General features: G+C 40.2%; 1 protein-coding gene across 1 annotated transcript in view; it reads right to left on the bottom strand.

The window, feature by feature from the left end:
• atp10a (ATPase phospholipid transporting 10A) overlaps nucleotides 1-23,978 on the bottom strand; it is a 62,655-nt gene that overhangs the window by 23,931 nt on the left and 14,746 nt on the right. Inside the window, exons 2-10 of the mRNA XM_072684420.1 lie at nucleotides 19,374-19,578; nucleotides 18,725-18,810; nucleotides 14,249-14,355; nucleotides 12,795-12,926; nucleotides 11,964-12,094; nucleotides 11,070-11,322; nucleotides 10,093-10,310; nucleotides 9,248-9,442; nucleotides 3,958-4,522 (exon numbers count right to left, since the gene is read on the bottom strand). Coding sequence (XP_072540521.1) covers nucleotides 3,958-4,522; nucleotides 9,248-9,442; nucleotides 10,093-10,310; nucleotides 11,070-11,322; nucleotides 11,964-12,094; nucleotides 12,795-12,926; nucleotides 14,249-14,355; nucleotides 18,725-18,810; nucleotides 19,374-19,578 — 1,892 coding nt within the window. The remainder of the gene's footprint in view (nucleotides 1-3,957; nucleotides 4,523-9,247; nucleotides 9,443-10,092; nucleotides 10,311-11,069; nucleotides 11,323-11,963; nucleotides 12,095-12,794; nucleotides 12,927-14,248; nucleotides 14,356-18,724; nucleotides 18,811-19,373; nucleotides 19,579-23,978) is intronic.

The following is a 23,978-nucleotide window of genomic DNA, read 5'->3' as shown; positions in this document are numbered from 1 at the left end:
GTGGAATTCAGTGTATGTACATGTGTAGTTATTTAGTTGGTTAATAAGTTGTTTATATAGCCTATAATTAAGTGCACCATTTTCTATTGTATGCATTGTGGAACTATAGATAGAGCAAATTTGCTTAGGAAAACAAAAGAAAGAAGAAAAACGGTGCTCTATTAAGTTGTACTGGAGTATCCACAAGAACATTCTGTCTCAGTCCACAACCCGATTCCCTGTTAGGTATAACCAGGAGGCACACGTTGCATTGTTTATTTTTCCAAGGCAGTGCGGAACTCTGGCCTGAACAGCCTTACATAACAGCAAATTTGGTCACAAACTTCAAAAAGAGGTAGGGTCCTGGCCGGCACATCCAGTCCCTTCATGTGTATTACATCATTAGAAAGGTATGGCGTTTCTCTCTCTGCCCCTGAAAGAAGCCTTTGTAGGAGGTCTCTGGAACTGCTCTGCTAATTGGGGGTTCACGCCCAGTAGTGGTCTACTGTCAAACAGTACGAAGTGAGGAGAGAAAAACAAACAAACTGACCCCACACAGAGTATGCATGCATGATGCCAGTCTATATCTCGCCTATATACATGCCAAGTACAGTTGTGTTCATGTCAGTATTAAAACAGTTTACTGTTGACATTTTCCACCTCAGTGGATTTGCAATGAAGCAATCAACATGCGATTGAAGTGTAGACTTTGAGCTTTAATTCACGCCTTAATTCTTCCTTATTCAGGAATTATTATATTCTTTTTATAGCAATTTATTTCTACAGGCCCAAAAGAAACTGGGAAATTAGGGGAAACCTGAATGAGTTCCAAAGTGGGGTTGATGCACCAGAAACAGACCATCAATGGGCTGAGAAAACACCACAAAATTAAACTTTAGGAGAAATCAACAATTTGGTACATTCTTAAAATAAAGAAATGCACTGGTGAGGCCTGAAAGACCACTGAAGGCTTAAATGGTGAAAAAATCCCCCTCCACAAAACCAAGTCAAGATTATATGGAATAATAGAAATACAAGAATATATATATATATATATATATATATATATGGAAAAGAAAAGAAAAGGCCCTTAAACATGCCACATTGTCTGTCAAACATGGTGAAGGCAGTGTTACAGCATTGTCAAACAAGATGAATCCTAAAGAGTATAGAGCTATGCTTTCTAGATTCAGTCACATGGTGCAAAACTGACAGGACTGTGCTTTACAGTACACTTGGATAAGAACACTAAACATACCACAAAAGCAACCCAAGAGTTTCTTAAGGCAAAGAAATGAAGTTCTTAGAGTCAGTCACTTGACCTCAACCGAACTGTGCATGCTTTTCACTGAAGACAAAATTGAAGGCAGAAAGACCCACAAACAAGCAAAACCTTTACAGCCAAGTAATTCTTTTATATATCCAATTACAAGTTCATCCAATTACATTGAAGTCTGTTAAAATATGTAAAATTGCTGCAACCCCTAAACAGATGACAAAAATTTAAGGGTTTTAACAAATTAAGTGGAAAGTCTACACTTCCATCCACTGATTTAGTCTACAGAGGCAAATTTAAAACAACTGTGTTCCTGTCCAAATACTTATGGAGCCAACTGTATATTTATGGCCTCCCCCTAATTCAGAATCTACCCCTTTTTGATGACTCATTAGTGTGTTACCGTTGATTTATGAGCTGCTTGAGCAGTGCAAAGCAGTATGTTGTGTGATGTAACTCTGTATCTGGAGGAGAGTTTAATTCAGCTTCAGTTTTCACTCGTCTGGCAGAAACACACTGTGCTGCATCCAGACAAAGAGACGCATTGCTGCTGCTAAACCTCTGGACTAGGCAGAGTCAGAAACTACAGAAATCACACCACACACTTCCACCCTGTTCAGCACAAATGGATTTCCATCAGGGTGTTTTTTGGCTGGCTGCTGTTGTGATCTCTAGCTGCAAAGTGTTCAGCAGTTCCCCGTTAAGCACTCCTCCTGTAGTAGCGTCTAGTGGCTTTATGTACACAGCATTAGTGAAAAGTGCCAGCGTGCCATGCCTGGAATACTAATAAGCAGCCCTATCTATGCCATTAGGACACTTTATTACCAGTGTTCCTTGGACTGGAGCACAAGCCAAGGCTGGAGTCTGACCAGCTAGGCTGTTTCACTGGGAGGCATGCTCAATAGAATACCATCAAAAAGATTTAATCAGCAAACAAAAAAATAAAATAAATAAATTAAAAAAAAAGTAGGATTAGTATTGGTCTATGGCGGAAGTCTCATACTCCGGGCTCACACTGAGCAAGACGGGCCACAATCATAACAGGCCACTTGACAGGGCAAGTAATTAACACACAGTAGGGGTATTGCTTGAGCAATACGTACAACACAGCAATTCCTAAACTTGCACTGAGATTCAACACTTCCTATATCTGCAGACATATTTAACTGCAACTGTCATTTATAGAACAAGCAGATGTTCTTAAATAAATAAATAAATAAATAAATAAACATGCTAGAGATGGAGGGGTCAATCAGCTATGCGTTGGTACAGGCTGATTTTCAGCTCAAATATACAATGGGTCAATATTTCTAGACTATCTTGGTTCCGCATAAGAGGACACGAGCGACTTGCTGCAATGTTGTGCGATGGGCCTCACCGGACCCTGCAGTTCCTCACAATTTGATCCATGTGCTGGCTTTAATGAACGGCTGCAGATGCCTATTAAAGCCAGTGTTGAACACATCTGCACCATGTGCAATGCCACATGGATTCATCTTGGCACTTGGCAAGTTTGACCCGTGAGCGTAGACTCCTGAGGACAGGACAACGCTGTACGGTAACTTTGCAATTGGAACAGCAGCTTGGTTCGTAATGCATTCTAGGATACTTGGCTCTGCCAAGTCCACACAACATCAATAACGGGGGTAATTCAGGAATACATGCGGGCACTTGGACTGTACTTGGCCAATAAACAGTTTTTGGGCTGCGACTGATGAAATTTGAAGTCCACAGGACTGAAGTCCACAGGAAAACCAAGCTCATACAAGAACGCAGACTGAGAATCAGCCCCAGTCTGGCATTTTTACTGTATCTGACTTTTTTGGGTTTTTTCTTGCGCGATATTGCACATTACAAAAGTTCTGCATCATGGTGCATCACCAAATTGGCCTGGAAAGGTTAATGTGGCATCCGGCCTCCCCCTACAATCGGTATATGCAATCGTCCAATCACACAGAAAGATGATTGGTGATCGGTATCTGCTCTCAAACCACTGATCAATCCATCTGTAATACATTCATAGTAGTCACAATTCAGTTTGTTCTGACAGAAATAATAAGGTTTGATTGTGAATTAATTTCACGCTCCAATGCTTTTTTTTTTTTTAAATAAGCAAATAAATACATATATTTAATACAACAAAGTATAAGTGTGATGTGCTTTATGCTTATTCTTGAATGTTTGCATTTTCAGTTTATTAGAGCATTATTCATCAGATTTTAGGAAAGCACTGAATATTCGGCAACCAAAAAGATTCTGTCAAAAACTGTGAATGGTAAATGATGGCCAAATAGATGAAAAGATTTCATTTTTACCGAACGATGATGTTTTTTTTTCTTTGATAATGCAGATAACATGTTGGCTGTGTGGAGGCATTACAAAGTGTGAATGATAATAAAGGCCATTTGCAGACATGGTTCTGCTGAATTGTCAAGAAAGGGGTTCATCTACAAAGAGTTACAGCACTTCAAGTATAATTTATCACTTGAAATCTAGAATCACAGCGAGGGCAGCAGCAGGCACCAAGCCCTTGTGCTGATCCACCATTTTCTCCTAATACCAGTCCAATATCTGTACACGTATGAAGATTAGGTTCTGCCCAAGTAATGAGTTAAATGCAGACATCAGCACAAGGGCTCGGTGTCCCAACCATTAACAGTTGGTAAATAATACATTTCTCTGCAGTGAAGCCCAGCTCCTACCTGTTGCAGGTGGTCTGATGAGGTCCATGATGACAGAGTCAGCTCCTTTGGTGTAGACTGTGATCTGCTCAGTGAGTGGGTGACGGACCACCACAGACATCCTCTTTCTCGTGGAGTCAAAGCCCAGAGTGTGCAGCAGCTCAAATGTCAGCTTGCCCAGGTGCGGCAGCTCCACTGTCACCTGGTCAGGAAGGCGACCCACCAGGGAGCACTTGTAGGCACGGGCAGCATATACCAAAGCTGCTTCATCAGGAGATTCTGCTTCATAGCGCAGCTCGCACTCGCCTGGCCTGCCTGCCTTATCCTGATCATAGTTTGGCGGGACAGGGCTGAAGGCCTGCTGGAACCGCTGCCCAGGGAGGCGCTCCTCATCCAGCTTGGTTAGGGTGCTCTCGGCTGAGGGTGAGGACAGCATGCTGGAACAGGCTCGTTGAGAGGATGAGCGGTTGGTGGCCAGGCTTGATGAGCTGCTGCTGTTGGAGCCTGAGGTCAGTCGGCTGGGCGTGAAGCGCTTGATAAAGTCTTCAATGGTCTTGACTGGAGACTTCAGCTCAAAACGACGCACCTAGACACAGCAATTAAAAATTCATAAGAATTGAACATATGTTTATGATTTTGAAATGTTAAGGCATTTTCTTCATTTTTGCCTTTAAAGGCACTTGCATATAATAACAGAATATCCACATTTTATGACACTCACAGATCTCTCTACAATGAGACCATGTGCGACCTAGAGTTTAGTGTAAAGACACACTCTGACCTTTATAATAATGAATAATCAGTCATATTTTAGAAATTCTTCCTTTTTTTGTAAGAACATTTCTTTATCCATGTAGATAAATTAATTTGGTGATTGAAATGGTTTACCAGAGTCTTTAAATAACAAAAGTAGTGGAATATATAAACAGAATAGTATATAAGCGGTGAGAGTCCATTGGACACCCCTGAGCTGAGAGGCACATAATGGACATACAAATCCACAAGTGGAAGACAAGTATCTTGATCTGTATTCACAGCCTTGTGACTGCAGAGGTGCGTCACATACGATGCAATGATGCACTGGAAAAAGATATGGACATGTCTGAACCACATTTCTGCACTGTATTATTGCAAAGATATTAACAGAATCATTAAGCAACACTAAATGTGATAACCTCTCAAACTGCAGGTTTTTCATTCAGTTATTCAACTTTAACTGCTGAGGTGACACTAAACAACAGTAACCTCCTACTGCCATAACTGTTAGTAGACCTTGTTATATTATTACTCTACTATAAGGCTAACAGGACCAAGACTACTATTAAAGATAATCAGATCCGTAAAGGCCACAGACACTGCAGATAGGCACAGTGTTAAAATTCCAACAAAATTAATGAAGCATCAATTCTAGAACATCTCCATTTTTAATCAAATGCAACAAACAATATTTTCTGCCAGTCACAATGTACAGTTACTCAGTCTCTGACTAAGACCTTGTACAAAGAAGACCTATATAAGCAACGGTCTACAGAGTTAAATAACTGATGCCTACAAGGCAGAGGAAGGCTATAAGAAGTTTCAGATTGCAGATCCAACAGTGCAAAAGATGCTGTGGTGCACCGTTCCACTGTGCAGCATTGCTTGTACAAACATTCACAGAGAAGGTCTAGAAAATAAACTAAAAGAATGAAAAGGGTGATGACCTTTACAACAGGATATTGAGCCAAAGCATATCTCAAAATCCACCAAGGACTACCTGAGGAGATACAGACTGAAGCTTTTGGAATGGACCTCGCTGACGTGTGGGCTTATATACAGGCCCTTAAAGGCTAAGTGGACAATACAGAATACATTCACTTAGGGCTGTGACTATATGGGTTGTTTTTTCTTACCGTGGTGAGAAAAGGGCATAATGGGAGTTAACTGCCACCTCCTCTTTAACCGTCACGTTTATTTGGCTCAGTCAATTAGATTTTGGGACCTGAACTATTCATTTCGTAAATAAATCAAGTGCCTATCAAGTGACAGGCAAACTGAAGAAAAGAACACATAATCTCAAGGTGGAAATCTCATGTTTGTTCCTGCTTTCCCATATTTCTATTTGAACATAAATGATTCAATATTAAACACAGAATGAACAACAGGAGACAGCTAATAGAGTTGTGTGTTCTCCTGGGGAATAAAAACAAGCTCAGAGAGAGCACTCATGCTTGCCAACTCTCCACCAGAAAGCTGCAGAAAGCAGTTCAGCAACATTCAGATCTTACCTCAATAAGAGAATACCTGTGGGGGATCATTTTTAAGACACGCCTATGCAGATTTTTTTAGGCTCTGCCACTTTCAGCAAAGGGTAGGGCTGATGTTATAACACAGGTAGGTACGTAAAAGCCTATTAAAACCTCACTGCCTAAACCATCTGCACCGAACACACTTCCTCTGCCAATACCACTGCAGAAATATGAGAAACCAAAGCATCGCCCCATGAAGTTATCATCCTGCATGTGAAGTCCTGAGACTCATTTACAACACAGATCTCAACTGAAACTTGGATCCTGAAGAGCTTTTGATTAGTCCAAAAGGTGTTTGAGCACATGAGTAATGAGGCACACTTGTGTTTAAGTGGTTCAACCCAGCAAAAGTAGTACAATAAAGTAAACAAAAAAAAAAAAAAAGGCCAGCCTTTGACTTCCCACTCCTGTTGGAAACATCTTGACCCCACTTGATGGGAGTTCAGATCTGGGTGGGCCTCATTCTCAAAAGAATGTTTTTTTGTGCAATGTGCAGAGAAAGCGTGTGAACAAGCAAGATTAGGACTATATGTTCAAACAGAGCTGCTTACACAGTAAGATTTGTAGCCACTCAAACATTAAGGACAACTACTCAAGCTGCAGTGAAAACGAGCATCTAACGAGTATGGGCATTTTAACCCTTGCAGCTATTTAAATATCTGCATTTTTAAAATGAACAAAATAAAAAGAGTCATATACACTCTATATCTCCATATCTGAGCTCTAAAGGTGTTAACCGGTGTGGTATTGGTCACCAAGACGTTAGCAGCAGACACTTTAAGTTGCATAGGTTGTGAGGTGGGGCCGCCATTGATTGCATCAACAAGCTTTAGGCGCCCATGACCCTGTCGCTGGTTCACTGCTTGTCCCTTTTTTGAACACTTTTGGTACTTCAGTTAGTGCTAGGGGTGTAACAGTATGCAAAAGTCCAAAGTGTTTGGTTCACACTGTGGTCAACAAATACAGACCTGAACTTAGATACTCATATAATGTCATCTCAATCACCATCACTATTCAAAACAAAGCCATCAAAAGTAATCAAGATGCAAGACTTTCAGCTTCAATTTAAGGGTTTTAAGAAAAATATGCATTACCCTATTAGGAATTAGACATTTACTTAATTTGTCCAGCTATGTTTGAGCCTGTGAAAATGGAGGGACTCATTAAAAAAAAAAAGAAAGTTCTGCTGGCAGCCATAAATCACACTGCCACCACCACATTTGACAGGTCATGTGGTATGCCTCAGATTAAGAGTCTAATTTCCTTTTCCATACTCTCATCTTCCAATCATTTTGATACAAGAAAATCTTAAATATCATAAGTGCAAAGATCCCGTTTCAGAACTGTTTTTAGGTGTTTTCTAGCAAAGTCTAACCTGGCCTTTCTTCTTCTCCTGAGGGTTACCAGTAATTTGCAACTTGAGTTATATTCTATATATTTACAGTCATACAGGCATTAAAAAGGCAAGTTTGACAGCGACTAAGGCCAAAGTACAATGACTGTGTCAGGCCACACTTACATTCCACAATACCAGTTTATTTCTAGCCAGTTCAATGCACACCTAGTTGCTACCTCCTCACCAACTAGACTGAATCTTTATAGCTTGGTCTTTATTCAGGGCCTGAACTTGGTGAGAAAGAGAGATCGCAGAGTAAGCTTTGAAAACTGCACTCACTCATTTTTCACCAATTTGTGTTCAGCTTAGCTATTTTAGTAAAGAATAATGCAACTGTAACAAAGCACCAGGCTGAGAATTATGTTCAGTCACTGTTCAGGTCATGCAGCAGGGTTAAGGCATTTGTCAACAGGATACATCACACCAAAGCAAAAGTCACACCCTGCTTTCCACATTCCAATCCGGTCACAGGAAAACAACTCCAACATCTCCATGATACACAGAACAAAATGAAGATTTACCCCTCAAGAAAACGTGTGCAGCAACTACAAAACACACATGAACCTCGGACAAAACCGTGCACACTCTGCCATTACACAAACATGCCACAGCTGGGCTGGATCTCCTTACAAACAGAGATAACCGCCCCAAAAACGCTGTTAACAAGGAACACTTTCCCAGAGACTGAGAAATGGAAAGCTTCATTGGGATACATTGTTGTTACCTTTGGAAAATGTCCAGTTTACATTTGTCATTCTTGCTGTCAAGCTGGTAAACACTGTTTTGGTTAAGTTACACTAACCACAGGTGCAGTGTAATGTGGATCAGCTCCTCCTGATATGCCTTTGGGGTGCAAAACTCCGAATCACAAATCAAGCTATTCAAGGAATAAAATCCCAGTTGATTCAATCTCAAACTTATTTTGGTACAATTCAGAATGATTTAGAACACACTAAATAGACATGTGACTAGAAGATTTTCAGACAGTAGTAGAATACACCTATTAGCCATAACATTAGCACATTGGCATGTAAAATGAGAACCATGTTTACCCTAATCTACAGTTGCATCTGTCAAGGGGTGGGATATAGAACGCAGTAAATGAACAATCTTCAGTTTTCGAGAATATGAGCCACTTTCACAAGGGCCATATTTTAATGTCTAGATGACAAGTGGGCCAAGAAAAGAAATCCGGTGACAGGTTCAAGGGTCCCTAAGGCTCATTGACATGATCCATGGAGGCCCCACCTCACAATTTACAGCACATCAGGGATCAGGGATCTGTTGCTAATGTCTTTGTGACTTCTTCAGAGGTCTTATGGAGTCCAGGCCTCAAAGGCCTGGAATGATCTGTTGTGGCACAAGGGGGAACCCCTCAACATTAGGCAGGTAGCACTAATGTTATGGCTGGTCAGAGTACACTAAAATAATTGTTTATGTTCAAACAGTTTCTTTTGGACAAACATTTTAAGCATATTGAATATCATTAGAATCTCTCCAACATTCCAAGACGGATACAGTTTTACAGCTCTACACCATGTGTAAAAGCAACATCTTCAGTTCCTCAAAAATAACAGACAATATTGACATATTTAATATTGCCAGCTCTTCACTTGAACACACATACCTTCTGACGAGGCTGGTTGGGTGAGGACACGACCACAGTGTTGCAGATGGTGAGAGCAATAAAGAAGTCAAAGACGTCACACAGGTCTGGTGGGATCTGGTTGACAAGCTGACTGTGGAAACGCATGAACTCCATCTGACTGCCACAGTCATTCACTTTATCCAACAGCTGAGGATCGGGAGTGATGTCTTTTTCCTTGTGCACCAAAAGAGAAACCAGAGAGTGACTGATCTAGAGTCCACTTTCAAAACAATGCTGATCATTCCAGAATGGTCAGTGTCATGCACAAGCCTTGTATCTCCATTTTTCACTTTTTTTTGTAAATCTGCCAGTATTTTTACATCAAGTTCCAAGTTTTCCAAGGTTTTGGATGGAAATCTCCTATAAAGTTGCTCTTTTGGAGATTCAAGGGTTTCGTGCATCAGCGATAATATATATATATATATATATATATATATATTTAGCTTAAGACAAAACACTGCAGTTTGACGCTGAAGTGACTTCAATACATTGTAGTAGAGCTGGAAAGTTATACAGTTTATTAATTCATTACTGTAATATTGCAATATTAGCCTTTCTAGCTTTTTAACAAGCTCTAAAAACAGACATTCATAAGTTTTAGTTTAGTTTTTAACCTTATTAAAGATTTATGGAGTGTTTTTGTGCATATGCATTCAATACAAGAATCTGAATGAATGCGGAGTCTAAACAGTAGCACTATAACACGCTGTTCTGCTCACATGAACACAAAGTACTGGTTCTGCTATTAATACTGTTCATTAAGGTGTGCTTGTTTCTTGTAGTGAGGAGTACTGACAGTACTGGGTGTGTGCCTGTGTGCTGACCATAGGGCTGCTGAAGGCAGTGTGTTTAGACAGGATGCTGGCTCTCTTGGCTTCGGCGCGGCTCCCTGTGCGGCGGTGCGATTTAGTGCTTTGAGAGCGCAGGACCACTTTCCCGCTGTGCTGGCTGCACAGGCTCTCTCTCCGTGGCAGAGTTCCACCATGAGAAAGGCACTCCTCCTCCTCAGAGTCCACCTCCTGGTACATGGCGAGCCTCCTCGCTACAGGGTTCATGCAGGGTTAGAAAGAGAGGTTGTTAAAGGTAGTAAGCATATTTCAACTGGTCACTTTATTAGCCTGTTACTAATTTTATAGCACCATTATTAGCACTTCATCATCACTTATTAATGCTTGCTTTTGCTCTTAAACCAGCCTCAATACACCAAATTAGGCTGTGGCCTTCAGGTGATGGTTGATTTGTATTTATAAGTCCAAAATGTGCCAAGCAAACATTATCCACACCATTTCAGCACTTCCACCAAAAATTCTAACCCACCATTTGTGTTCCACAGCAGAAATCAGGATTCAGCAGTTTAGGCTCCTACTTTTCCAGACTCCAACTGTCCAGATTTGGTGAGCCTATGCCCACTGTAGTCTTAGCTTTCCTGACACGGTCATCTGCTACTGTAGCCCATCTGTCTCAACGGTTTGACGCATTTTAGAGATGCTGCTCACCACAATTGAACAGGTGGTAATTTGACTTACGATAGCTATTTTGCCATTCCTCATTCATTTCTCTCATCAGCGAGGCATTTATTTATATCATTATGTCATATCATTTTAATCTGTAGAAGTGCCACTTATTGGAGGTTTTATTTTTCTTTATTACACTATTCAAAGCAAACCAAAGAGGTGCTAAAAATCAAGTGCTTGGTGAGAGTTCTTCTTAACATTTCTGTGACAAATCAGTATTCAGATAACAATGGAAGTACAGATTACTTCAACAAAATTCACAGAGGAAACGACAAGCATAGTCTCACCATTAGCATCGTGCGAATACTCTACTCCAGCCACAGTGCAGCGGCGGAACACCATCTTGTTCTCAGTAAGCGTTCCAGTCTTATCAGAAAAGATGTACTGCATCTGGCCAAGGTCCTCAGTGATGTTCAGTGCTCTGCACTGTAGGTGAGAGTCGGTCTCCTCATCGTACAACTCCATGTCCTGATGGATGAAGAACACTTGGCAGATCTTTACTATCTCAATGGAGACAAAGAGGGAGATCGGAATCAGCACCTAAAGACGACAAAGAAATAGAGAAAGACGTGGAGCTGTAATAAGAGTTTAGTTTAAAACACTGATTTTGTACTCAGCATAAAACATGTATACAGCATAAAACACAGCGGGATAGCTTCAGCTTGTCTTATGGTGTGCCATGCAGTCAGCTGCTTGTTGTTAAGAAACTCTATCTAGACTCTATTATGTCTAGACTCTGTCCTTTTAATAATTCATTCAGTTTAGCAGTGTTTTACAAGCACTCAAAATATATACAAATACTGGTGTAATTCATCATGATGACCATAAGAGTCATATTGCGCAATTTCATATTCCTGCATGTCTTTGTCCTGTCTAGGGAAACATGTTATATATTAGTAAACTACAGAACTGTGTATAGCTACTGTACATAAGGCCCTTACACATTACGTTTACAGTAAACTGCATGTTTAGATTTCAGAGAGTTCATGAGAGAGCAGGCATTACAACTGTGCAGTGAATCAAATGGAAAATGGCAGAGTTTACCACATGCCTTACATTTAATAGCAAGTCAAAACCCCACTGGACCTGTTGTATATTTAGTCCTGCTTTTCCATGCTGAGTGGTATACGCAGTGGCTGACGCTATCTAGCTACCGCTTTTCCGCCATTATCGCTATTCACCTGGAACACTATAATCATGGTGAGGAAGAGATATATAGCAGAGACTGCAGGAGATAAATCCGTTCCCTCGGGACTCAGAACGTCAAACACGGGCCGCTTATCTCCATACTGATACATCCACAGGCCGTGACCTACAGAGGGGGAAGAGAGGAGAGAGAGGAGGGGAGAAGGAGGGAAAGAAGAAAAAGTTTACCAACAGCAATATGCAATTCAAAGCATGCAGCCCAATTTGAATAAGTATTAAATGCATTAATCACAATTACATTTCAAAAGCATGGTGTCATGTTTCATAATTTCTTTTCAAATTAATTACTAAAATGAAATGAAATACTAATTTAGTTTTCTCTACTATTAATTCATAAGTAATTATTTCAGTCTAATTTCAATCTATATCATGATTTGTTCTTAAGTAGGACATATAATTCATATATAATTAATACACTTTTTGTTGTTTCTTGTTTCATCAAACAAATAAAATGGCATTTTGCATTATTTTGTTTAAAAGACAAACAAATAAATGAAAGTGCAGACTCTAACCAGCTCCTACAGAAAAGTGCAAACATACTTCACATTTGAACCTTTTACATTTTAGTAGTGTAGCTACAGGGAAACAAGTCAGGCCTAAGATCTGACTTGTAAGGTTTCAAAATACTTCAGATCGCAGGACAGAAGAGCACATTCTGAAGAAACTGAAACACTAAACCACTTCCTGCATCACATTAAGCTCTGCCCTTTTACCAACGTTTCCACAAGAGAGAAAAGATGAACAAACAAATTTATCTTTCCTTCAGATACAGCATGTGAAAGTGGAAGTCCCTAAATACTCCTTACCGATGGCTGAGAAAAGACACATGACCAGCAGGATGATGACACACCAGAAGACATCCACGTTCATCTGACGCTCCAGTTTGCTGCGTTTGTAGCGTGGACCGTTGTTGTTCAGCATGGCTTTGGTCTCATGTCCTGAAGAATACAAAGCACAGGCCCTTTAACTGCCATTAGCCATAATGTGCCTATGTCGTGGTCAAAGTGTGGCTTCCAGGTAGGTAACAGGTCACAGTCACAGGTCTCTAGTGTGTTTGGGCTGGTAATGAGTCAGCCATCAGTGACAGTCATGTGTCAGCCCCTTTATGATGATGTTATCCCCTGTGTGAACTGTGGGAATATGTCCCCACATACACTGACAATCAAGGGTTAGTTTAAAATTAGTATTCTCTCACAGAGATCACTGAGCAAAAGTGCTTAACAACGCGAAACTAAGTCAGCTGCTTTTGTGAATTTCACAGACTAAAAAGTGGCTGCCGCATCACCACAACCCTGCTGCCAGGAAACAACATGGCTTCCAGTAAATATTCGCAAACCAGACTAGGTTAGACTAGGTTTCCACTCTCTAACCAGGCAAGCTCACCACCCACACACCCACCCACACCCACCCACACCCACCCACACCCACCCACACCCACCCACACCCACCCACACACAAGCAAGACTTCTAATGCTACATTCTCCCATCTGTGTATCCTGATACAAATGATTACATACCATTCTGTGTCCTGTTTTGCTCTGGAGCTACAAGGTTTATGTAGCTCATAATGGTGTAATGGAATGTGCACTCGGTGCAGGGGATGCGTATCAATGTAACGGAATGTATATTTCACCCAAATTATTATTTCAACTGCTTAATTAAGCTCTAAACTTGCAGAACTGCCTGTTCAAACTTCATGATAATAATACTAACAAAAAAAACCTGGGTAAGTCTTATGGGTTGTTGTTGTATTCCCACTGCCCTCCACATTGTACTGTAATCGTCTGAAATCACAAGGTCCAAACTGAACTGTGACCTTTCTGTACCGTTACATCCCTAGTAGCTTATAAGTAATGCAAACTTCATCTTAAGGCCTACATGGTTCTTGCACTTTTGTCCATTTTATGCATTAGTATCCTGTCTCATTGACCACATTAAGATTAAGAGTGATATTTGTTGCTGTCCAATAAAAAACAGGCATCTCCAAAATGGTGATTTTACAGGAGGCAAAAATGGTCTTAACGCTGAACGAAAAAAAGATTAAGTTATTAATCTTAAGTTAAGTAATTTAGCGCATTTCTATTGGTCCATTCATCCATAATTATTCACACAGTATACACAGCAGCTTCAGGGATCAAACAATGGAGAAAACTAAAAATGGACAGGGACATGTTTTTCATTGGACAGCAGCGAATGGAGTATGGAGGATTTTTACTGCAGTTGTTCACAGTGCTTTGGTTAGTCAAATTGTTTTTGGTACCTGCATAGATGACGATGCCCACGGCCTCCTCTGTGTTGCGGATGGTGCAGCCTCGGAGTAGCAGACTATCTTTGTACAGCCCATCTCTCCTCCCATTGCGATGGGTTCTGACAAAAGAGGTCACAACACATTTACCCAGTTCAAATCAACCTGCAAACACGCCTGGGACTGCAATCCATCTTTTCCAACGACCTTCTAAAATGTCAGCATTCGCTAGTCACATTAGCTCAAACGGCGACATTCCCGTTTCATCAAGAAGACCAGCAGTCAACACCAGCGCCTGAGCCTAGCAGGGACTCATTTCAGTCCGCGGCCCAACACGCTCAACACATCGATCCATCACAGCTTACATCACGCAGCATTTCCCCCGCCAGACCCCTTATCTCAGCACAAAGCCTCTCTGATAGAGAAGCACTGACCTCAGTAAAAAACCTGAGCTATACAGGTAAGGCCTGAAGCCATATGGGAGCGCTCAAGACACTAAAGCCATTCAGCCAACGCAGCACTTTCAAGCAAACCCCAGAGCTCCACTTTAAAAGAACGATGAACAGAAAGTGGAAAAGATCCAGAGCTAAATGAGGACGAGAGCAGGGCATTGAACCTGGCCTTAAAGCAGGAGTTCTTGGGGAGGGAAAACCCCCTCCCTCCAAAAAAAAACCCCAAAAACAACAACTCTTCTTCTGCTTCCAATGTAGTTGATCAGCAAAGGTCTGTCTGGGGTCCAAAGTTTGATTCTGCAGTGTTGCACAGACTCTACAGGACTAACATGCAAAGAAAACCAATTTTTCACTATTTAATCTAAATCGTCAAACAGATGCCTTCTTGAGAGATTGAAGAAATAGTAAAAGGAAGCATCAGCTAGCATTCTTAATTAATCTGGGATTCCCATTTGCTGCCACAGGGTTTTGCTTGTTCACATGACAAGTTTGTGCTTCCTTCTGGGTCACGCTGACACACATGGTTTGCATAGCAAACTGTATTCCCATATTTAGCAGAGTCGATGTGCTGCTCTCCAGTGTCAACACCAACTTCATCTTCTTCATGTCTTCTTAGATTGTTGATTTGTTGTCCTTTTACTAATTACTGATTGTGTAAAGCTGTAAAGCTGCTTCTGACAACCCCAGTTGTAAAAAAGTGCTATACAAACCAATTTGATGTGATGCTCCTGAAGTCTGAACCACATTTTAACACTGACTAGAGTTTTCACTGGTAGGCTAGGTTTTCACAAAGACGTTGACATTGACCAGTGTTTTCTTATTTGGGATTTGTACAATAAGATCCACCTTTATCATCATGAAGCATCATAAATTGGACGTAGTCTTTTTTTTGGGGTTCTTCTCTAATACAAATGCAAGACATTTATTAGAAAGATATTGGTGAATGAGGGCCCAATGATCCAGAGCATTTCTTTAGAACATCATGAGAACAGTTGTGACTTCAGGACAACAATAAGACTGCAGAAGTGTCAAAATCCCTGACCTGAACCCCACTGAACATTTAGTGGGCGGAACAAGAAAAGAAAAGAAGTTAGTTTAAGAATGAAGGTCTATAAAATACACGGGTTCTGTCAGGAGGAGTAGACTAAACTTATACAAAATGTTCTGAGAAGCTTGTGCAAGGTTGCTCTAAGGATTTTATATAAGATCAGGCAATAAAAAGGCCAGGCCACAAGTACATATAAAGTGTAGGTAAATTCCCAATTACCTGGAAATCTGATAGTAAATGTAAAACCTGAATAAATGAGTCACTTAGCTATTACTTTGAAATTACGTGTCATATGGTGACATGCAATTAAACAATCCTGAACACAGGGGGTGCTGCAGCTTCCTCACCACCCCCACTTCTGGTGTCCCTGATCATATCCCAGTTATGTCCCATATCGTATTATATACACTTAAAAAGTTATATACACATAAAAACGGGTAAAAACAGGAGCAACAGCCTCGGTTTTGACCACATTTTACTCAGCTGGATTTTTTTGTTTAAGTATCACTTTATACCATGCAAGGCCTCGGATTCAAAGGCAGCATCGAAGCGGACCACCAGCCAAGTTCAAAAGGCCTTGAGGATAAGCTCTGCGATAAAGGCGGCTGCAAAATGCAAATTGAACCAGCACAGAATGTTAAGCACCCGCGGAGGGGACGCAATAAGCTCTTAACACGAGCCCTAATCGCAGAGCTAAACGGTGGATTACATCTGTGTTAGTTGAATTGCCCTATGTGGCTTTTGCTGAGCTTTTGTCTTCTCTTAATCATGGCCAGGTTTCCTTGGTGGTCCTCCAGCAGTGGTGTGTTTATCACTTGGCTTTGCCTGGGCACACTGGCAGCTCTGAGGCATTAGAGATTGATAAGTGTGCCTTCATGCTTCAGGCCAAGTGTTTGGACCGGCACATGGCTTAACCTCAGCACAAAACAGATCCCTATTGGGTGAGAAAGGGTGGGGGGGGGGGCTTGTTGATTGTAAGACTACACAATGTGCATTCACCCTTAATATAATAAAGCATCACATCGACAGCAACCAGCCCTTTATACTGTCCCTGGCAGAGGCACCCTAGAGTAACTGGGCAACAGAACGCTGGCAGGGTGCCAACAGCATCTGCTCTCCATCACGAAGGAAGAATAAATGTCATAATCATGCTGGTTCCTGTCAGCTGACTCACTGGCCCTGCTACCATCAGCACATAGGGTCTTTATCTGCTCCACTCGCACACATGCACACACTGGGACCCCAGCAAGGACATGGCACTGAGTAGAGCTGCAAAACATACCGTCTGTTCGTTTTTCATCACAACATTGGCTTTGCAATACTGATATCGCAGAAGGCTAAAACATGCTAATAAGCCCTCTAGATAATCACAAACATCTTTTTTTTTTTTTTTTTTTTTTTTACAAAGATTAAACCTAGTCTTCGACTAAACCACAATGCCAACAGTGACAGTTTTAGGTCTAATATTAATCGGAGAAAATCTGAGTCATGATCCAACAAGCACATATCACAGGGATGGACAGTACGGTACAACTATTATATATCACGGTAGTTAAACAGTTTCACAATACAAACTATTTACATAACATTTATTGACCACAATATTTTTACAGGCAAAGAAAAAGACAAAAAAAAAAAAAAAAAAAAAAAAAAAAAAAAAAAAAAAGGCATATTCTCAGAATGCTATCCTATACTATCCTATCCTATGTACATTGATTTATATTCCAATATTTGCTGCACTTCGTCCAATAAAACAGGACTAATTATGCTCTGTGTGATAAAATGTGCAGTTGGTGTTCTTTATGTACTCAGAAAAAGCATATAGGGTAATAATAAAATGTAATCATAATATAAAATATTGCCATTGGCCACTGGCTGGCCTTTAACCATGTCCCATCAAGCACGGATTATGTAGATCAGCATGGTTTATTAGTAGCTTGATGATAATCTAGTTTTTCCAAATGTTAAAAGTACACACAAGTTTTCAAAAACTTAACACACAACGAAAGCCTTATGACTAATTTATGAACTATGTGTATTTGCTACATATAGCAAATGGTACTATTCACCCAATGAGCAGGGCTAGTTGTTATAGGTGCTAAAATAATCATGATGAATTCCATACCATTCCATGTTGTTTGAACCAGAACAGTTTTCAAGCTAAATACATACAAATCTACTCCCAAATAAAATGTTAGTTCAAATAGGCTGTGTGGTACAATTACTTTCGTGCAAAGTAGAACCGCACTCATCAACATCACAATAACACCTCTACCACTACTGGAATTCCTTTCAGGTAAATCTGTGGATTAAGACGAAGTTTTAACATTGTGCCAAAACTAACCTCACTGTGTGGAGGCTGGAATTTAGACTGGCTAACTCAAAATGATGACACATTGCAGCCACCAAGTGGGAGATTACAATAATATATGAGTGAATGATGGATCAACACAAATCAATAATCAAAAACACTTAGGATTAAAATAAAACTTACTACCTTGGGAATAATGGCATGGTTTTTCCCTGTGTTCTGATGATCGCACCCATCAGCACTCGAACCCATCAGGTGTTTAAACCACATTTGAATCATTATGCAAGCAAAATACTCTTCATACCAAAAGAGGGCACATAGATGAGCGTGCAACTGAGCTGTAAATATACTACAATATTAGGTGTAGTTTGTTGTGAGTATTTTCTGACTTCCTAAAGGAAACACTAGTAACAGAAGAGTGGGTCCTAAAATCTTTGATGGCCAGTGTCCTGTGTGTTTGATCAGTCATGTCTCTTTGCACATATTTCCAAACATGAATTTCTACAGTGAAGTTTAAGATGTTAGCAATAAATAAGTTCACCACACAATCATCAATAAAAGAAACAAACCATTAGCACTGCCTACTTTCAATGAATCCAAAAATCCATACAGTAATAAACTGATTTCAGGGTTATGCCACATTTCAATCTGAAGATTAGTGTAAACAATGCTGTACTTACATGTAACCACGAAATCTGTTCAGGTCATTGTTGGGCTTCTCGCATTCAATGATGCTATTGTACTTCAGAGGGTCGAACTCCGTGTCCTGTCAAAGATTTAGTGTTGATATCGAGCACTGATCCAAATCAAACTATTTAATAGGGTATGCTTTAGAACAAAAACACAGCATGACTCAATGACTACTACTTCATTTCACTATCCTTTCTCCAGTCTTACGCTATTGAACAGAACAGCAATTCAATGTCCTGTAATTTTTGCACAGTGAAATTGCTATACTCTAAGATAGGAGCCATGCCTAGGCATTTGTTAAAGCATAGAAGTACCGGTATTCAGTTTTAACAGCTAGGTTTGAAACTACTATTCTAGCACACATCTAAAGCCTCACAGCAGAGGGGAAGTGAGGTCGCATTAGAGCCAGGTCTAGAATGAACAGAGATATTTAATTGGGTAAATACAAACCAGCTGTATCTACTCCGTGAACAAACCAACACCACCACAGTAACTATTCCCATTCAAACACAATGTTATGCTCCTGTTTGCCTGTTGCCTCCAGTATTTCCTTGGATCTGTTAAATTGAACCTTTCTATGGAACAGGGTCTTCAGTGTCTTTGCATTAGACTTCTGGGCCGGGAGCTGAGTGTTCTTACCAGGTCGATGAAGCTGCGGACCACCTGTCTCTGTTTGAGGTTAGTCTCTCCGTCCAGCGTGGCCGTCTCGATGTGGCACAGGCGATCAGGGTCGCTGGAGCTCAGCAGCAGCACGTCGGCTGGCAGGATCTCGTTGCAGCGCAGCCTGATAAAGTCTCCCACCCGCACTTCTTTCCAGTATTGCTCCACATAGCGCCGCTCAGACCTGGAGAAAGAGAATGAACGTACTTTTACAAAGACTGATTTCACTGCACTCTTAAAACACACAAAACCATTTGATGGCTTCATAGTTTTTTTTGTTTGTTTGTTTTTTGGCTTGGTTAAAGGGTTAACCCAAAAATATAGCACCAAAAATAGTTCCACTATGATTACATGACAAATAACCCCTTTTCAGAACTATTTAGAACAGTTGTTGCTTAGAGTGTGTGGTTTGGATCACCAATGTATTTCACAAAGCATGTAAAACAAAACTGTAAGGAAAAGAAATTATACAAAGGAAAACAGCAGGTACCAAGATCCAATGCATCAGCTGGCAGATGCAAGTGCCAGTCATCATCACACTGAAGTGATGTGGGGACAGAGAGAAAATGCTGTCCACCCAATTGTGCCCTCTCTGGCTCTGGCTGCTGATGGCAGGCAGCAGAGGAGGAAACATTGCAAAGGGTTGAACTTTCAAAATAAAAGCATAATCAAAATAAAAGCTAAATAATAATCATGCAGTTTTGCACAAAAACCAAACCATTATTTAATCAAGGGTGTATTCAGTGTGAACAAACAGCACAGCACAGATTAGCACTTTACAGCATTCAAGTGACGTAGGCCTAGAAAATCAGCTAATGTCTTAAACCAAGTGTATTAAGTGAAGAAAACACCAAAGTCTATAGTGTACTATCAGCTCCCTTCAAGGGACCAGTTCGTTTTTTGAAGTGTGGGTTCATACAAGCTGCAAATCCACTCAGAGGACACTTAATTTCCAGGTATTTAATGTAAAGGTGAAGTGACCAGAAATATAAAAGCCTTAAACAAAGCAGATCCAATACAGCAAAAATGAATGCCATCTATAGAGCCTAGACCAGGCCCAGTTTCTCTAGTAGAGGGAGAACACTGTCAGCCTGAGGTGATGAGCAGATCGCCACCTATTCCAGCAGAAGCAAAAATAACATTACAGGAGTTAGGCAAACGTGGCTGCAGGGGCTGGGCCTCTATATGGCTGACTGAGAAACAAACCTTTCCTCTGTTCCCTTTCCCACCCGTCCCCATTTAAGAGCGCTCTGTTTCTGCCATGAAGGAAACTATGACCCCCTAACTAAACACAACCACTTGCAGAGAAAGCACAAGCCAGAAGGTCTTGAAAGAAGGGCAGGAGTGTGAAGCAGACACTAATAAAGCTGAATGAAGAGAGTTACAGCATAAGGGCATAAGGATCAACCAGAGAAGCTACCACTGCTATTTTAGCTACACAGTTTAGCTGAATGACTTGGATTCTTTAGAAAGAAAAGAACGCCACAGTGTTTGTGAGCATGTGTTGCTTTGTGGAGCTGAAAGTCAAGGAAAGGCTGATTTATCATCAACCATCTTTAAAACAACTCTGATTATAGCCAAGTGGCCGAGCCATAAAAACAATCCACATCTGTTAAAATAAAATCTCTATAAATCTGAAATTAAATTAAAATCTCTATAAGCAACACAGTCACTTTCAATAACATGCAACATCCTCTGAAGTTCCACTTAGTCAGACCCCTATTAAGTAATGACCTTCAGATAAATGAATCTTACTAACCTGTGGTAAAAACTGATTATTCACAGTATTACGGTTAGTATTAGGTCAGTGTTCTTATCAGGGAAAACAGATACATGAAATAAATCTAAATGCATTTTATTCCCATGACATATTTGAGTAAAACAGCATATCTGAATGGAAAATATTTATTGGCACAAGGCGGTGGATTGCTCACCTCCAGCAACAACACAGTACCTACACAGGAGAAGTCTGGTAGTTTAGAAAGAAGAGGAGGTTTTTGTATCAGGTGTCAGATATATTTATATCTGCAGCCAGAAACAGATGACTGGGGTTTTTGCTCGATAACAGGTGTGTGTGTGTGCGTGTGTGTTGATGTAATTAGTTATTATCATATAGTGACTATTACTGACATATTAAACGTCTCTACACTTCAACCAAAAGTAGACTTTTTTTTTCTTTTGAACGACACGATACAATACAATGGATTGTGTCTAATCTATTAAAATACTTGATGTGCTTTGCACCGGACACAGTCCCAAGAACTCTTTAGAACCATACTGGTATTTAACAGCAAAGAAACTGATCATTTTGTCACTATAGTTTTTTGCAATACTGTATAAATTTCCTTTCCTTAAAAACAGTATCAATTTGTGGCTACAGTGGTTAATTTCAGTTTTCTCAAATTTTATGAATATGGTGACATGTTATGTATATGAGTTTTCTCATTTACAATCTTATTCCCTATAATAATTAACTGGCTCACTTTACAGAATCAAAATATATTAACTCATAACACCTGTATCATGATATTCATCATATCATCAGGTTCTGGACAACACATAGCCCTACTGCAAATATTGTAATGCTAAATGAAGCAGGTATGCAAGAGTCTTATCTGAAATGACTAAGCATTTCAATTAGGACTACACAAGCTCTCATTTACTGATCAATAACCAATCTTGGAATTTGCATGACTGATACTGCAGAAGACTGTAATGCATAAATGCATCATCTTCTGAGCATCCAGATCTGATCCTGATCTCACCAGGTCATTACAGACAAACATTTCTGCAGCCATTTCAAACCCATGTGATCCAACAAATGAATCATTTAGGTCAGAAAGGTTCTCCAAGTGCTGTAATATCCTACAAGTTGTGTGCTGGGCGATATGACCTCAAATCAATATCAATTAATTGAACATTTTAGCTCAATTATGATTAATGAACACAGAATTTTTTGCTTTGATACAAGCTGCTCGAGTTGCTCAGTTGGCTCAGTGTTTGAGTTTACCTCCATATTACTTCCATGTCTCAGATTGGACGGTGTGGAGTCACGTGACTACCTAAATAACAGACAACAGGCAAAATTACACCACTTAGAGGTTTTTGAATGTCAATTCTGCCCAGCCTTACCACAAGCCCTACAGTGACCTACACAAATCATTTTACAGTCATGTAAAGCACAACAAAAGGAAAATATTTTAAAGTTACAGTGACAGTCACAATGTATTCCACTCTATTATTGTTAATCTTTGGCAATTCATCTGCAGTTCACACATGTGCCAAATCACGGGGGTGATCTGCATGGACCATGGCTTAGCTACCAGACGTTGCACCACTGGTATCAGCACATCATTACAAAGCTGTGAACATTTTCACACTGATGATTAAATCTATTATCCCATAGAGGAAAGTGAAGCACCTGCATAAGCCACTGGGAGAAAAGGGCCTAGACCCGAGTGTACAGAATAAATGAGTGTACAGGAAAGAAAATGGAACGGAAACTTTCCAAAACTGCCAAAAAAATAAACAGCATTCCAAAGCTGACATCATCGAACAAGTATGCTTGCTTAATGGGATCAAGCCAAACTGATGGCACCAATAAACCCCCAATGAAAGCTAAATATCATCTTTACACTAAACCAACTGGCCAAGCAAAACTCTCAAGTTCTACAAACCTCTCTAAAGAGCCGGTGTATCTAGGGAGTAATAATTTGCACTTCTGTTATCGGCTCATAGTTTGGACAAAAATGACCAATTTCTGTTTGGGGGAATTGGGAGCTGGAGCAGGAGTTGACTGCCCGACCCAGCGTGAAGAAAATTCCCAGCATTCCTGCTTCTCTCTACAGTCTCCCTCCTCTCAAGTTATGCCAAGTGAAACAAGTGTAGATACCGGATACCTCCCTCAGAAAACTGTTTTGAATCATAAACAACATGCAGAATAAAAAAATATATATAATAATATTGAACACTTACAAAAGACAAGACTGCAGCTTTCTTTTACACCCACTTTCAAACACAAGATCAACAGAAGGGTGGAGGCATATGCAAGCCTACTTTGTTATTTCTTTGTTATATCTATTGTTTTCACATGGCTTGTGTTGCTTTAGTTAGATTCGGAACCATGCAGAGTAGATTGCAACCAACACAAGGGGCAAAAGACAATACCACTATATCGCAGTATTGTTATGCGTTTTGCAATACTGCAATGATCATAAAGACTGATGGCAGACAGTGGTTTATTTTGGGTTGTGCTTAAACCCTGACTGCTAGATAGTATTTATTATTTTCCTCAGATTTTAAGCAGATTATTTCTTAATACTATGACAGTATGATTTTTAAAAACTGCAATATATTGTGACACTGTAAGTATCGTATCCCCTGTATCGTGATATGCATTGCATTGACATGTTCTTACCAACAGATGACCCTAAATAATACTCAACTGACATCTAGTTTTGGCAAAAGCATCACTGAAAATGCATGACAATTTAGGGCTGCAACAATTATTCCATTAAAATCAAAGATACTGATACACAGCCGATAAATCTCTGCACCTATGTCTTTCTTGTGGAACATACACGT

This window comes from Salminus brasiliensis, chromosome 7 (assembly GCF_030463535.1).
Source record: "Salminus brasiliensis chromosome 7, fSalBra1.hap2, whole genome shotgun sequence".
NCBI classification, from domain to species: domain Eukaryota; kingdom Metazoa; phylum Chordata; class Actinopteri; order Characiformes; family Bryconidae; genus Salminus; species Salminus brasiliensis.
Note: the sequence above shows the minus strand (reverse complement) of the source record. Positions and strands in the feature narration are given on the sequence as shown.